This window comes from Peromyscus eremicus, chromosome 1, assembly GCF_949786415.1.
Source record: "Peromyscus eremicus chromosome 1, PerEre_H2_v1, whole genome shotgun sequence".
Lineage (NCBI taxonomy): Eukaryota > Metazoa > Chordata > Mammalia > Rodentia > Cricetidae > Peromyscus > Peromyscus eremicus.
In genome coordinates, this window is record NC_081416.1 from 41232163 (window position 1) to 41247028 (window position 14866).

The 14866-nt window shown below is 39.2% G+C and overlaps 1 protein-coding gene across 1 annotated transcript in view; it reads left to right on the forward strand.

Annotated features, from left to right (window-relative positions):
- Window positions 1-14498, forward strand: part of Tmc1 (transmembrane channel like 1) — a 124304-nt gene extending 109806 nt beyond the window's left edge. The window contains exons 16-20 of the mRNA XM_059265370.1: window positions 2368-2607; window positions 6345-6470; window positions 10003-10081; window positions 10184-10235; window positions 14476-14498. Coding sequence (XP_059121353.1) covers window positions 2368-2607; window positions 6345-6470; window positions 10003-10081; window positions 10184-10235; window positions 14476-14498 — 520 coding nt within the window. The remainder of the gene's footprint in view (window positions 1-2367; window positions 2608-6344; window positions 6471-10002; window positions 10082-10183; window positions 10236-14475) is intronic.
- Window positions 14499-14866: the final 368 nt, after the last annotated feature.

Sequence of the window (14866 nt, forward strand, 5' to 3'; positions counted from 1 at the left end):
CCTGCCTTATCCTTTAGAGATGTTTACTGATGGAATAGCCTCTACCTGGAACATTGCTCTCAGGGCAGTTGGAAAAGAAGAGCACACAATCACATAAGACTGGTAAAGTTTTCACCCAGCACTGAGGTATCTTATGTATAATCATTTTTATCAGTCCTAACAAGTCACATACATAACCCTGAGTTTTAGAACAAGGTGGACCTGATCATCCCCAGGTGCTAAGCTTTCTAATTCTAATTAACTGGGACAATTGGTAACTTATTCTTTTTTGAGTGCCAACTTCTCTCTTGCTAGTTACACAGTCATGTGTTGAAAGGTACACAGTGATATTTTAAAATCTATCTTCCCATTAAAAAATAACTTCTTACGAAGTTTGCAGTCAGTTCATTATGACATCATTTGTATTTGTTGCTTGGCATCTTACAAACAAGATAATTGAAATTGTGGTAAGATTTCATTTTTCAAAGGAAAGGATTAACTTTAGGATGGTTCAAGTGCAATAAGATAACTTCTTTTTCCTACTTAAAAAGATGTCTCTTTAGAATACAAAATTTTCATTGACTTAGTTTCTTAGTTTTTCTCCCTGTTGTGATTAAAATACTCTGACAAAAGAAATTTACAGAACCAATGATTTATTATAGATCACAATTCCATGTGACAGCCCATCATATCAGGGATGTCAAGGTAGCAGAACTTGAAAAAGCTAGTCATATTCCATCTACAATACAAAGCAGAGAACAGTGAATGACTACATAAATACATGTGCTCATCTTACTTTAGTTCAAGATCCCTTGCCTAGGGAATGGTGCCACCCAGAGTGGGCAGGTCTTTCCAAATTAATTAATGTAATCAAGATAATTCTCCACAGACATACCAATCAACCTGATCTGAACAATCCCTTGTGGTGATATTTTGTTTGTGATCTAACAGATAAAGCTTGCCTGAAGATCAGAGGGTAAAGCCAGCCACTAGTTAGCCATAGAGGCCAGGTAGTGGTGGCACACCACTTTAATTCTAGCACTCAGGAGGGAGAGGCAGATAGATCTCCATGAGTTTAAGGCCACCCTGAGCTACACAAGATTGATCCAGTCTAAAAGAGAAACAGAGCCAGGCAGTGGTAGCACACACCTTTGATTCCAGCATTTAAGATCTTGTGCTTTTAATCCCAGCAGTAGGGAGGTAGAGACAGGAAGTGATATTGACATATGACTGGACAGAGAGAGGAATACAAGGCGGGAGGAGAAAGGAGCTCAGGGCTCTTTTCGGCTGAGGATTTCATAGAGGGAAGATCTAGTGGCTGGCTGCTCTGCTTCTCTGATTTTTTCAGCAAGCTTTATTTGTTAGATCATACACAAAACAGCACCACAATCCCTCATTGACATTCTTTCCCCAGCTGATACTAGCTTGTGTCAGGTTGACAATTGAAAGATATCACACTTAGTTAAACAGCTATTATGTGTACTAAGGAAGTACAAACTATTAAAACTAAAGTTCTAAAGGCTTTATTATAGTTGGGACAGTTAAAAAATAGGGCTCCCCTCTAATTATGAAATAAGTATAGAGTTCTTTTTGGTTTTAAACTGATGTATTGAAGCTCATATTACTGTGCGAATGAGCTTTCTCCTCAAACTAAACTGAAATTATTTTTTTCTGAAGTGACCAACTAAGACATCAAGTAAAAATAACATCACCAAAGCAGTTTCAGTTCAAAATAATATTTTACAGAACTTTTGAAAAGTCAGACACCCAAATCAGTGTGTTTTCTAGATTAATAAGAACTAAATTTAAATGGATTTCAATGAATGCATTATAATGTTAGGTATCAATATCTCTCCCATAAACTCTAAAGCATCATAGTTACTATGAAGATAAAATAGCATTAAAATAATTTTTTTTCATTCACTAGCAGAAATTATCTGGGGAAAAAGTGATTAAACCAAATGTGCAGTTTATTTGAAAAGAATGGGAGCCCTTAAAGGTCTATCATTTTAAAACTTCTATTTTGAAATATGCTAGTCAGTGATAGGAATATTGGAGGGAATTGAGTTTACTAACAGCAGAAGAAATAAGGAAGCAAAAGAATTGTAACATTTGTTTACTCTTGGTTTTTGCATTTGCTAATGAAACAGATTTAGTTTATGACAATTTCTGTGGAATAATTACATAAAATACACACAGATGGGGAAATGGTAAAACTTATTTACAAGGTAGGAGTAGGGTAGTCAGGACTATTTATAGACAAGGTCTTTATGATTGTGTCTAGCAACATGGTTTTTGATTTTGGTAAGAGGAGCAATGTAAAATGAGCAGATTGTGTGCAATTCGGTGATGGACTTGGAATTGAGCAGTGTTCTGATTCTTTTCCAGGATGGGCTCCTTCTTTGCCCCTAGCCTTCCAGGCATCAACATCCTCCGACTCCACACATCCATGTATTTCCAGTGCTGGGCTGTGATGTGCTGCAATGTTCCCGAGGCCAGAGTCTTTAAAGCTTCCAGATCAAACAACTTCTACCTTGGCATGCTGCTGCTCATCCTCTTCCTGTCCACCATGCCCGTCTTGTACATGATCGTCTCCCTCCCACCATCTTTTGATTGTGGGCCCTTCAGGTTTCTCATATTTCAGATTTGACTTGAACATAGTATTCATTTGGAGTTGAAGTGGGAATGGCTATTCATTGCACAGGCTTTTCAAACATGACATTTGTCATTGGTCAAAAAGAGATTCTTTAGTACTCATGTCATCATATGACATGGAGCGTGTCAGACAATTTCCATTTATTGTCTCACTTGAGAGTCATAAAGGGAAAATATTCTGTAAGGATACAATATAGATTCTGAGTCCTGCTGTTTCCATATTGGGGAGAGCCAAGAGCAACACTTGACTATACTAGTCTAGACATGAGTGTTTGCCTGCCATTATAACATCATCCTATCCACACATGAATATGATTAGATTTCATCTGAACCTTGAGAAAATAGATTTCTCACTTATTAAGTAAGAAGTGGAATCATTATTAAATAATGATGCACGTTGAAAGAGAGTTTTATACATTGTGATCCAAAAGGACTCCATGAATGGAACATTGGAATGCTCCTTAGTTCCACATCTGGTTTCTACCTATGGGTTACTCGATCAGTAAGCAAGATTCAGGAATTAGCTTTGCTTCCTTCAAAGCTACTCATGTGCCTATCATGAGTCCCCCAGTTATCTCTACAGGTTGTTACTGGTCAGCATGCATTTGATGTGAAGAGACTGTGAAGGCAGGAAGCCTTCTAAATGCCAGACACAATGCTCTAATAGTCAAATAGAATTTTCCCTTTGTGCTGTCACACTCAAGAGATTTCTTGTCAGAGGGTTTGTTGCCTAAGACTATAAAAGGGGCATGTTTTCACACCAGTAATTGCCTCAGTTATTGTTCTGAGATTAGTTCAGAAGTAGATGGTGTTTATCAGACTCAGGAAACTGAAAATGATAAGCCTTGCACATCTGTCTCTTTTTCTATGTGTTTGCTTGTACACTGTGTGTGCATGTGCAAGCATACATATGCTCACATATCTGTTGGCAAGTAGGCTGAAATAAATAATGCAGACAGTGACATCTGGAGACTAAGTAGGAAACTGCAGTCTTGAAGCTGACATCTTAATCTGAAAACAAAATTCAAATAAGCCCTTGAAAAGTCTTCCATTAACTGAAACTTACCCATGTGATTTTATATCTAAGGTATACTTTAAAGATGTTTTTACCTTGTACTAGGAAGTTGATCTTCATCTTCCCCAGCAAAACACTGGAAAGAACCATTACTCTTTTATGCAAAGTGAGGGGAGTGTAAATGCTAAGCTGGGTCGTGACACAGCTGGATTCAGACTTGAATTATTGGGCAGAAACATGCAATGACTGTACAATTTTAGCTTCTTAAGTTGCATTCCCTCTGGCTTTCTGGCTTCCTGGGTTCCTCAGCAATACCAACTTACACCGATTTTTACCGGGAAACAAAAGATGGCAAGAATGGCATAAGTATGTGACTTTTACCATGAATTTCTGGTTGGCACATTTAGGTGAAATGGCTATAAATATCATGATTCTGAGATCAGAAAGCACTGCATGTTTGCAGTGGAGCATCAGAAAGTGGTATGTTGTTTCCAATTAGTTTTCTGCAGCTTCCTTCCTTCTTTTGGAGCACACCAATGCTTAACCCCCATCCCCACACAAACCCCTGGGCCTGCCTCCCCAACACTCACTCCAAGGTTCAGAAAGGCTAAAATTGTGTTCTAGAATGAGGCCAGGAATCACATTTCCTATGGTTTGCTACCCTTAGGAACTGGGTGTTGGGGTATTACCTTTGTGCTGAGGGAAGGCTTTTAGACCACATCTGGTGCCTGGCTGGGCAGCAAGCCAGCAATTGTGAATTTGCAGGAGGTTAACATGGAACTAGAATTTTGTCCTCAGCTTTGAATTTGAGGACACCAATGCTGTCTTGTTCTCGGGCCACTGGCGTGTTTTGAGCTGAGGTGTCTACATCCCACTCATCTACCCCAAGAAACAGTTTGATGGGCTTTTCCAGCACATTCTGCTAAGTTTTCTAGAATACTGTTAAAACTGTTGTTAGAGGGATTTCATTTCAACTGTTGGTAATTTAAAAACTATTTCTTTGATAACAGTATGAAGAAAATATTTCTAATTGTTCAGCCATGTTTCCTCCAATTTGACAGCCTCCTCACATCGTCATCAATAATTCCAAACAGTTTATAGTTCTTCAGTTTCTCCTGCACTTCTCCTTATCTTGTAGCAATTTTATATTTTTCTTCCTGCAAAACAATTATCCTATATAACTTGAAAAGTTTAGAAATATTTGGTAATTAAATACTGCTTGTACTCCCAAAGACCTAAAAACAAGAACACCAAACATTTTGGCATTTGATCGTTTGTTCATGTTTAGAGGTCTCAATCCGAGGTCATACACTAAAAAATGTGGGGCTGTAACAGTGAGCATAGTGCTTGATATTACTATCACAATTAGTTACTCACAGTTAGATTTTATGTGTCAGCTCTTATGTGTCCTTTGTAAAGGAAAATACTATAATCCATAATCTGATAACTACTTGGGGTCACACCATGCCTGTTGAAAGACAGTATTAGTCTAATCCGAAGTGAGGAAAAAACTCCATCTGATCTGGGAATTGTGGGGTATATCCATTTTGTTTAAATATTAAAAGATTAAAATAGGGGGGGCCCAGGCAGTGGGACTGGGACCTGTCCCTAGTGCATGAACCAGCTTTTTGGAACCTAGTGTCTACGGTGAGACACTTTGCACAGTTTTGGTGCAGAAAGGAGGGGATTGGACCTGCCTCAACTGAATATACCAAGCTCTGCTGACTCCCCCTGGGAGACCTTGCCTTGGAGGAGGTGGGAATGGGGGGTGGGTTGAGGGGAAGGACTGAGGAGTGGGAGGAGGGAGGACAAGGGAATCTGTGGTTGGTATGTAAAAGGAATAGAAAATCTCTTAATAAAAAATTATTTTAAAAAAGATTAAAAACCAAAAGTAGACATATATAATACTACACTAACTTTTAAACTGAAAATATGCCTATTTCGCTTTTCTGTGAAATACAACATTCACTATTTGATAGTAGGATCAATATACATATTCAAAGGGAGTAACTTGGCACTATGAATAGTTCACTAATTCTAGACACTCCACACTAAGTTAAAACATTCTGCTCACTCTCTTCTAGTTCAGAGGAGCTGATTTTCCTAGAACCTAAACCCTTCACTGGTTTTTGCTGGGAGCTGTCCAGCATCAGAGACCTGAGGGTGAAGGACTCCTCCTCCAGGAGTGTGGCTGACTTAGATCTCTGATAAATGAAGTCTGATGGGCAATGAGCAGCAGCAGTGGTGTGGAATGAGATGTTCGATTATTTGTAGATTTCATTCCACCAGTCTGTTTCTTGTGTTCATTTCCAAAGCCAATTAAAAACTGAGTGTACTGCATACTGAGTTCAGAGAGAGCTTCCTCCCAGAGCAGCTGCCTTGGGAGCGATTTATTTGCCACACATAAAATACCATTCAATCAAATTTTTAGAAGTAGAATATTAAAAATTCTTCTGAAGCTGTGAGTAATTTTCCTAAGTGTTTTGCCTCTGCGTGTGTATTGGGATAGGACTGCTCTGCTCAGAATATACTCTTCCATTAACAAGATGTGGTCAGAGTATTAGATGTGCAGCTTACTATCAGATCTTTAACCCACAAGAGAACCTATGCAGTGTTGGAGAAATACTTACTTATCTCACTGTAACCATATTTTTCTACCTTTGTTTTAAATTCAACGCCCCACTACCACCACCAGTGGTAAAAATAGAATGTTCGAAGTCATCGGTGAGACCCTGGAACATGATTTCCCGAGCTGGATGGCGAAGATCCTGAGGCAGCTTTCTAACCCCGGCCTGGTCATTGCTGTCATTCTGGTGATGGTGTATGTGTTTGTTCTCGGGCTCCATTTGAGTCCCTTCCCCTCCAATCCTGACTACATGATGGTGGGCGCTAAACGATGCGAGCCATCTTCTGCTCCTGCTGGATGCGATTCGCAGCCATCTGCGTCTGTCTCTGCCTCCCTAGGATTATAAGATTTGTTCCCAAGTAACCAAAATAATTATCAGTAAACAGCTAAAGCAAGGGAAACATAAATGCTAAATGCTAAATCTAATCAGCATGTTGAGTTTCCCTTCGCGGCATGGCCCCCACCTCTTGCTCCATAAAGCAGATGGCTGTGAATACAGAGATGATGAGCCTCTGTGTTAATATTCCCCTTGGGAACCCTCAAGGCTATATTTTAGGGCTAAAGGGCTAAGGAGCATTAAAAATTACCCCATTATTTTTTTTCTTAGAGGGCTGTCAGTAACTATGCATCCATAGTAACAGAATCAGAGGAGCAGAGCGTCTCCCAGTTACTCTAGACTATCCCTGCAAAGTCAAAGGGATTTACAAAAGGACGTTTAGCAGAAGGATTTTGTTCCTATTTTTCCCTTCACTTGGGGCTTCAGCAGTACAAAATATTCGTATTCTGGAAGAACTAAGAGAGACACTCTCCTCTTCACCTGCCAGCCCCTCTTAATGAGAAAATCTGGAATAACTGCTGCTTTAGGTCAAGAGCAACACATATGAAGCTCCTTCCAGGGATGCTGTACCCACAAGGTTGTTGTGGAAGATTGAACTTAAAAGTGAAAGGAACAAAAATTAGAGCTGAACTTCAACTGGCTTGAAGTAAACAAGCTGGATGCTAACCCAGTTATTGTGACCATTCCCCATGGCCATTTTTATGGTCATAGTCACAGAAAGTGGTGAGAACAAGGCCATCTTCACTTTTATAAATTAACAAACATGACTGACATGCTCGTTCCTAAGTGGGATGGCACACAGGCAGACCCTTTCCAGTAAATTCAATGTCTACACCTTTACTTGCCAACACCTTCCATGTGCAAGAGATACTAACTCAGAGCTAATTTAACAGTAACAAAGATTACTGTTACACATCGTAGAACCTTATTAAGAATCAGAATTAGTCTCTGGATTATACGTGTTGGAAGCATCAATCACCATGTGGCCCTTGAATTGATTTTCTTTCTCCACAATTTCTTGAGAGTGTGGTTTCCGAGAGCATGTCAATAAGGATCCTGTCGCCTTTGTTTTCCAAATCTCTTTAATAGTACAGATGAAATCTTGTCTGACACAGACAGATAGGCAGGCAGGCAGACAGACAGACTGCAAAGGGCAACCCTTGCTATTATATTTGTAATTTGCTGTGAGATTTGTTTTTAAACAAAAAAGACAACACTATTGGAATGCCTGTCTAAAAATCCACCACATTACATCAGGAATTTATGCTGCTGTTGTTTCAGGTACCCTACAGTGACTGATTTTCACCAAAATAGTCATAAGAAATAGCTGTATTAATCACATTGTCATTAGCACAGGGATGGTCTGCTCCAAATGAAATGTTGATCAGCGCAGCACAGACTCCCTCTTGCTTTGGTTCCTTCTGCTCATCTGCACCAACAAAGTTTGGAATCGGTGGGACTCTCCGAAGGCCTTAAAGTCACTTTTTGGGAATGGTTCAAGGGTGTCCAAAAACGGTTGACACTGCCACATGACACTGTAGACTACACAGGTGTTGAGCCTCATCTGTAGCTATCCTGGGACACTTATGGCCCAATGGTCAAAACTTGGCATATCTGGCAGACTCAGGGCATACTCCTAAAGATCCAGAAGTAGATAGTATAGGAAGAGAGACAAAAATGGTCATGACCTAAACATCTAAAGATGTAAAGAACATTCTTGGTTCAGGAACTAAAGAAAGTACTCTGGAGTGCTGACTCTGATGTGTGAGCCATAGTTTCACGGTCCTGGACACTGAGGGAAGTCAGCAGTATGAGGGTTAAAAAGATGTGCTCAAACAGGTGAATTTTGCTCTAAGTTGCAGACTTAAAATCCAGATTGCAGTTTACTATTGATTTTTTCCCCCAAACTCCATTGTCTCATGTTCTTTTTTAAGGGACCCCAACAATTGGCTTAGATTTTTATTACCATTAATTAGAGAATGTTACAAGCATTTTGAATTTCCCAGTAGATTATATTAAATCATTTGGATGGTTTTCAGTATTCGAACAGCGTTTAGGTTAGTTTTCTGTACGTGCTGTCAGTGAATGTGAGGCAAGGAAGTATATGTGAGGCACACTCATTTAAGATGCATAGGGAATCCCAGAACTGAAAATGATTTGTGAAAGAGAAACTAACATTCACCTATGTCCAGAGACTTTTCCAAGAAAATTCTTACTCTACACACACACACACACACACACACACACACACACACACACACACAATTTCGTGCCAGATGCTGCCCCAGATGTTTTCATATATGTAATTTCAGGCAAACTCTAGCTAACCACAGAAGAGATAAACCCAACTAAAGTGTGTCAATAATTATGCTGCCAGCACCAGATGGCTCATAAAGGATATACTCTGGCATGTGGGTGGGCAGAAAGAATGTGTTTAATCTCCAGTTATTTGTAGTGAGGCCAGCCACAGCCATCTTTCCTTTTTACTACAGTTCCCCTTTGCTGGTTCATTTTGCCCAAAGAGAAAATGAGGATATTTATTTTGTCAGAATTGTTGAGCTGGAATTTGCTTTTTCTAGAAATGTAAACGCCATTTAAAACGCCATCCAAAGTTATTCCTTGGTGAAACAGTTTTTGTTGTTGTTGTTGTTTTGTTTTTTTGTTTTGTTTTTGAGGGAGGGAGAAATGCAAATGTATTCTATGGGGAAAAAAATCCAGGTTAATGAAGGTATGCCCTTGAGGATTGCATTCTTGGTTGTAAAGACTAAAGGCCAAACGGTGAGTTCAAGGTATAAACCTTCAGCAGACCTGCCGTTTTCATTGTTGCTATTGCCATTGTTCAGAAGGCGGCTGCAATTAGAATTTAAACTGATGAAAATACACTTCCAAGAAGCTAATATTGCGCCTTGTGGAATTGTGGAATTGTGGAATTGCGGATGGCATACTAGGTGGCAGATCCGAAACTTTTGGGCCAACTTTCTGGCTTCACCACAGTCACTGTATAATGTTAACTATACTTTATTTCAGTGATATTGGGGATGGAACCTATGGCTTTACTCATGCTAGACAAGTGAACTGCTACTACAGCCCCAAGGTCCCACTGAGTTTCCTTACTTGGCCTTGAACTTGCAATGTAGCCTAGCCAGTGAACACGAAATCCTCTTGCTTTAGCCTCTTTCTAAGTCAATGGGCATCTCCAGACATGGGTTCTAAGTACACCTCTTTACTTCTCTGGACCTCAGGTCTTCCATGCAGAACATCACCTTTTGGATAGAAAGTACCTTATATCCAATTTCATGCTAGTATTGGTTAATATAGTCTTAAGCAGGATAATGGGAAACTGAGAAATGCTATCAATTTTATTTTATTCTATTTTAATTTTGATTTTAGTTTGACCATCTATTATCTCAATGCTACCGCCAAGGGCCAGAAAGCAGCAAATCTGGATCTAAAAAAGAAGATGAAAATGGTACAATATAATTTAATATATACATATATGTTTTATAACTTCTTTACCAATGTCAAGTAGAAGAAATCTGAACGTAGTCTTCTCTCCTTTTTTATTGTGTAGCAAGCTTTGGAGAACAAAATGCGAAACAAGAAAATGGCAGCTGCTCGAGCAGGTTGGATATGTGTTTGTGTTTGTTTTATGACCCTAAGAGTGAACTCTTTCTTTCTCCACATGAGGCATTTGATGGCCAGCACATCATTGCCCTCGGCAGCTTATCCCACAATTCCCACCATCCATTGTTTCAGATCATCCCAAGCTTCTATCTAAGGGAGAGGTTGGTTTCTCTTCCGTGGGAGGGGGTTAGAAAAAAGGATGGAAAAATTCAACAGTGTAAACTTTGGAGCACAGATGAAAAAGTGATCTTAAAACCTGACAGAAAATGATGAATACTTCCTTCTGGTCATGTGCAAATAGCAAATGCCTTAGGGCTTATTTTGACTAGTTTTATAACCGGGATGATACCAAAGGAATCCACTTCTCAACTCACCATCTTCACCATCAAAAAGTGTTTTCTGTTCTTGGCATCTTTCACTTTTATTATTTTCTCAGTACTGAGGATTGATACCAGGGTCAACCTGATGTTGTACTACAAAACTTTGTCCTCAGACCTCTATTTCTTTGTTTATTTTGGTGTGGACTGTCACTGTGTTTCCAAGGCTGGCCCTGTACTCACTCTGTAGCCAAGGCTTTCCTTGAATTTGCCAACTTCTGATGTTGGCCTACCGAACAACTAGGATTGCAGTTGTATGTTAGCAGGCTGGCTATACTTCTTTCTAAACCTCTTCAATGTTTAAAATACAGTTGACCTTCCAACTGCTGAGTGCCTGCATTCAAAGATGTAACAGGCTGCGTACTGTAAATATTCTAAAAAATAAATTGCAAATGTACTGGGCATAAAGGATTTTTATTTACCATCACTATTCAACAATATTACAACTAAGATTTGTGTATCTATGGTGGTGAGGTTAGACCTAATGCCCTGCAGATAAGGCAGTGCACCATTACTCAAAGAAGGGATACTTTTATTGACAAAAACTAATGATAGGTCTTGATCCACCACCACCACCTCTACCACCACCGCAATTATGGCAACTTGAATGAAAATCTTTTCCAACTATCCTAACTTTATTTACAACTTCATTCCTAACTTTAAAATTCTTCCTAGTAGTAGAATTTAATCTTTTGTAAGTAATTTTGAAAATATTCAACTCAAATTAATTTAATTTTAACAAGAGATACTTACTATCCCACATGAATAAGACCCTTCAGAGCACTCGGTTGTTGTTTTGCTGAACTGGAAGTTAAAATTCCAAGGCCTTGTAATTGTTGGGCAAAATCTGTCATTGAGCTGAAATTCCATGCTTTCTTTCTTACAAACTGGTGGGTTTTTTTTTGTTTGTATGTTTGTTTTTGTTTTGGTTTTTTTGGTCTTTTTTTGAGATTTTACAACAAGGTCTAAGTTGACCAGGCAGGTCTTAAACTCACGACGTAGCCCAGGTGGCCTTGACATTGCCATTCTCCTGTGTCATCCTCCCAAGAAGCTAGGATCATATGTCTGAATCGTCAATCAGCCACAGTTTGCACTTGAAGTCCTGCACTTAGAATCTGCTCAGCACTGAGCCAGCTTCCATGTGAATCCATCAAGAGCAGGATGCTGTCACAGCAGCTGATTTGCTAAATGGTAGGACTGGATCCACCTCCAAGTCCTTGCCCACGGATTAACTACCAAGAGAACTTAGCTTTGGATTTGAATAGCTTCCTGAGAATGGCAAGGGAATATCTTTCCTTGAAATTCTGTGAGATCTTCTCATTTTAGACTAGCCCACTCAGGTCATAGTGCCTGCCACCACCGCTCCCCTCCCTCCCCCAGTAACTGGATCTGGGCAAGAGTATAGTGGGTGGCTGTAGCCGGTGAAGACTTATTCCAGGAGATAGGCTTGTTTAGCTTCCTGATGCACACAAAATGCACTGAAGAGGGCCCAACAGTTTAAGAAAAGGGAGGAAATGCTGGATGGTCCCAAAGAGCATGACTCAAGAGATTACTCTCTTGTCTCCTTTAAGCTTAAAGTTTTAAAAATATTTTTTTCTCCCAGCATGCAGAAATGCAACATCAATCACGAGAAGCACATATTGATGAGAGTGATGTACAGTTTGCAGACTAGTCTTTTCCTAACCAATGCTACATAGGAGCACTGTAGAGATGTGCAGGATTATGAACTCTTTTACAAAAACAGCCCCTTTTCCCTTATTCTAGACAGTTGGATCCTGTTGTCTGTAGATGAATTGCTAAATGGTCTTATTAATAAAAAAACAAAAAAACCCAGAGCCAGATATTGTGGTGAATGCTGAAAAATCAGAGAAGCAGAACAAGCCACAGCCAACCTCTCCTGGACAAGTCCTCATCCAATCCTGTTTCCACAAATGCTCAGACTGAAAGTTCTGAGTTCTCACCCAAATGGATCTCAGCTGAACTGCTGCTTAAAAGTCTAAAAGCTTAAAAGCCTCCAGTTCCTGGTCCTAACGCCTTACATACCTTTCTGCTTCCTGCCATCACTTTCTGGGATTAAAGGCGCATGTCCTTCCCAAGCAAAGATATGAGGTCTCAAGTGCTAGGATTAAAGATGTGTGCCACTATGCCTGGCTCTGTTTCCAGTGTGGCCTTGAACTCACAGAGATCCAATGGACCTCTGCCTCCGGAATGCTAAGATTAAGGGTATGTTCTACCATTGCCTAACCTCTATGTTTAATATAGTGGCTGTTCTGTTCTCTGACCCCAGATAAGTTTTATTAAGGTACATAATATATTGGGGGACACAATATATCATCACAATTCTCAGCTTCCCAACCCAACTACACCAAGACAAACTTCACTTGGTTCATGAGGTATTCATCTCCAAATTGCACATTTTTGTTGTTTCTTTACCTCTTCTTTTTATTATCAATTAATTATTGATTCCAATGCAAGGAAGGATTTGGCTCTTTTTACATCCACTCTCTAAGCCCATGTTACTTGTTTGGGTTGGAATATCATTATTACCCATACTAATTTTCTCAAGATTAATAATTTTCTATATTTCACCAATTCAATGTCCAAATTTCTGCTACTCATCCAATTGCACTTTTCCACATCCTATCTCTGTTGTGTGCGTAAGAGGGGGCCCCACCACTCTGGAAACTGGAGCTCTTTAACTACATGGAATTTTCTTGAATTGTTAGTAATTTCTTTCTATCCACTTTCTACTTGTGGAATTCCTAATATTTGGCATCTTGGACCCGTTAATTTTTTAATTCCTATTTATTTCTTATGTTCTATCCTTTTGCTTTAACAATTACTGTTTTTCTTAGCTTTAATTTTCAAAATTTCTTTTGTTCTTTTCACTTCGGCCACCATAACTTAACTTAACCAAATCATCTTAGTGTCTAAATGGCATCCCATTCTTCTCAAAGACAGTGATGTCTTATCTTCATGAAAATACTAATTCCTCTTTTTGAAGTTTCTCTTCTTTTTATAGTCTCTTTTCCCTATGCTACTTTGTCTTCCTCTGGCACTGGTCATCCTTACATCCTTCCTCAGCTTGTCTGTGTCTCCTGACATCCAAGGTACAAAGCAAGTTTGTATCACACTCCCTCCCAAAGGTTCTGTTTGTTCAATCCAGTGTACTCATCTTCACAGTCTAGGCAAATATTATCCTATGCTGAGAGGGCAGTGAGCTTATTCTTCTTCATAATGATTCCAGTTAACCCACACAATTACTTGGAGAGTATTTGCCCATTGGGACGCAGTTTGCCTTTGGGGATTGAGGAGCATTGCCTAGTTTTATTGAGAGATGAGAGCTTAGAAGCATCTGGATAGTGCTTCTATGAAATTTAATCTTACAAGATTAGTTTTTAAAATTGTGAGTGAAAAGTCTTGATTTCTATGACACACATTCTAGTTAAGACTTACTATTATCTTTATTGCTTAAAATAATGAAATCATATACAACATGATAATTATCTGGTTCCCATGATGTTTATAGTTATTGAGAAATGTGTAATGAGTGTCTAATGACAAAAGGAACTCTTTTATCTGAAAAATGAAAAGAAATGGATTTCTATATTTATTGCATAAACAGTAATTATGTACCAAATAAGTATCACTTTCCTTCTCCTTTCTCTAGAACTTATGAGAACTTTGTAAAATGATATAAGAGATATTTTGACTACAAGATTCCAAATATTGTTGTAAAGTAGAACAAATTGGGAAGATAATAGATTTTAAACTACCTCACTTAGAATCATTATGTGCACTGAGAACTGAATTTTCATGTGTCTTTTTTTTCATCTCTCTTTCTCTCTCTCGTTTTAAACAGCTGCAGCTGCTGGTGGCCAATAACTTTGTCAAATATCCTGGGGGGCCCAGAAGTGCTCTTCATTTCCCCTTTTGAATGTAGTGAGCTATGACGGGAAGGGCCAGTGGACTAGCATTGGGGAACGGCTGCATTGTGCTCTACCACTGATGGGTCATCAAGGCCACGGTCACGACCATCTATCAAGGGATCATCAGCTCTCCTTAAGCAAGAAGAATCTCAGCATATTATGTACTTCTCTGGGTTATGATGCTTTCTCTCTTTATTCCCCCACGTTCTCAAACAGATTGAGTTTAAATGAGGATGGGGTCTAGTGATATAAATTACTGGGTATAATTGATAGGATACTTTTTTAAAAGTCAGTATTTCCTCATATGGACTTTCTTCTCACCTG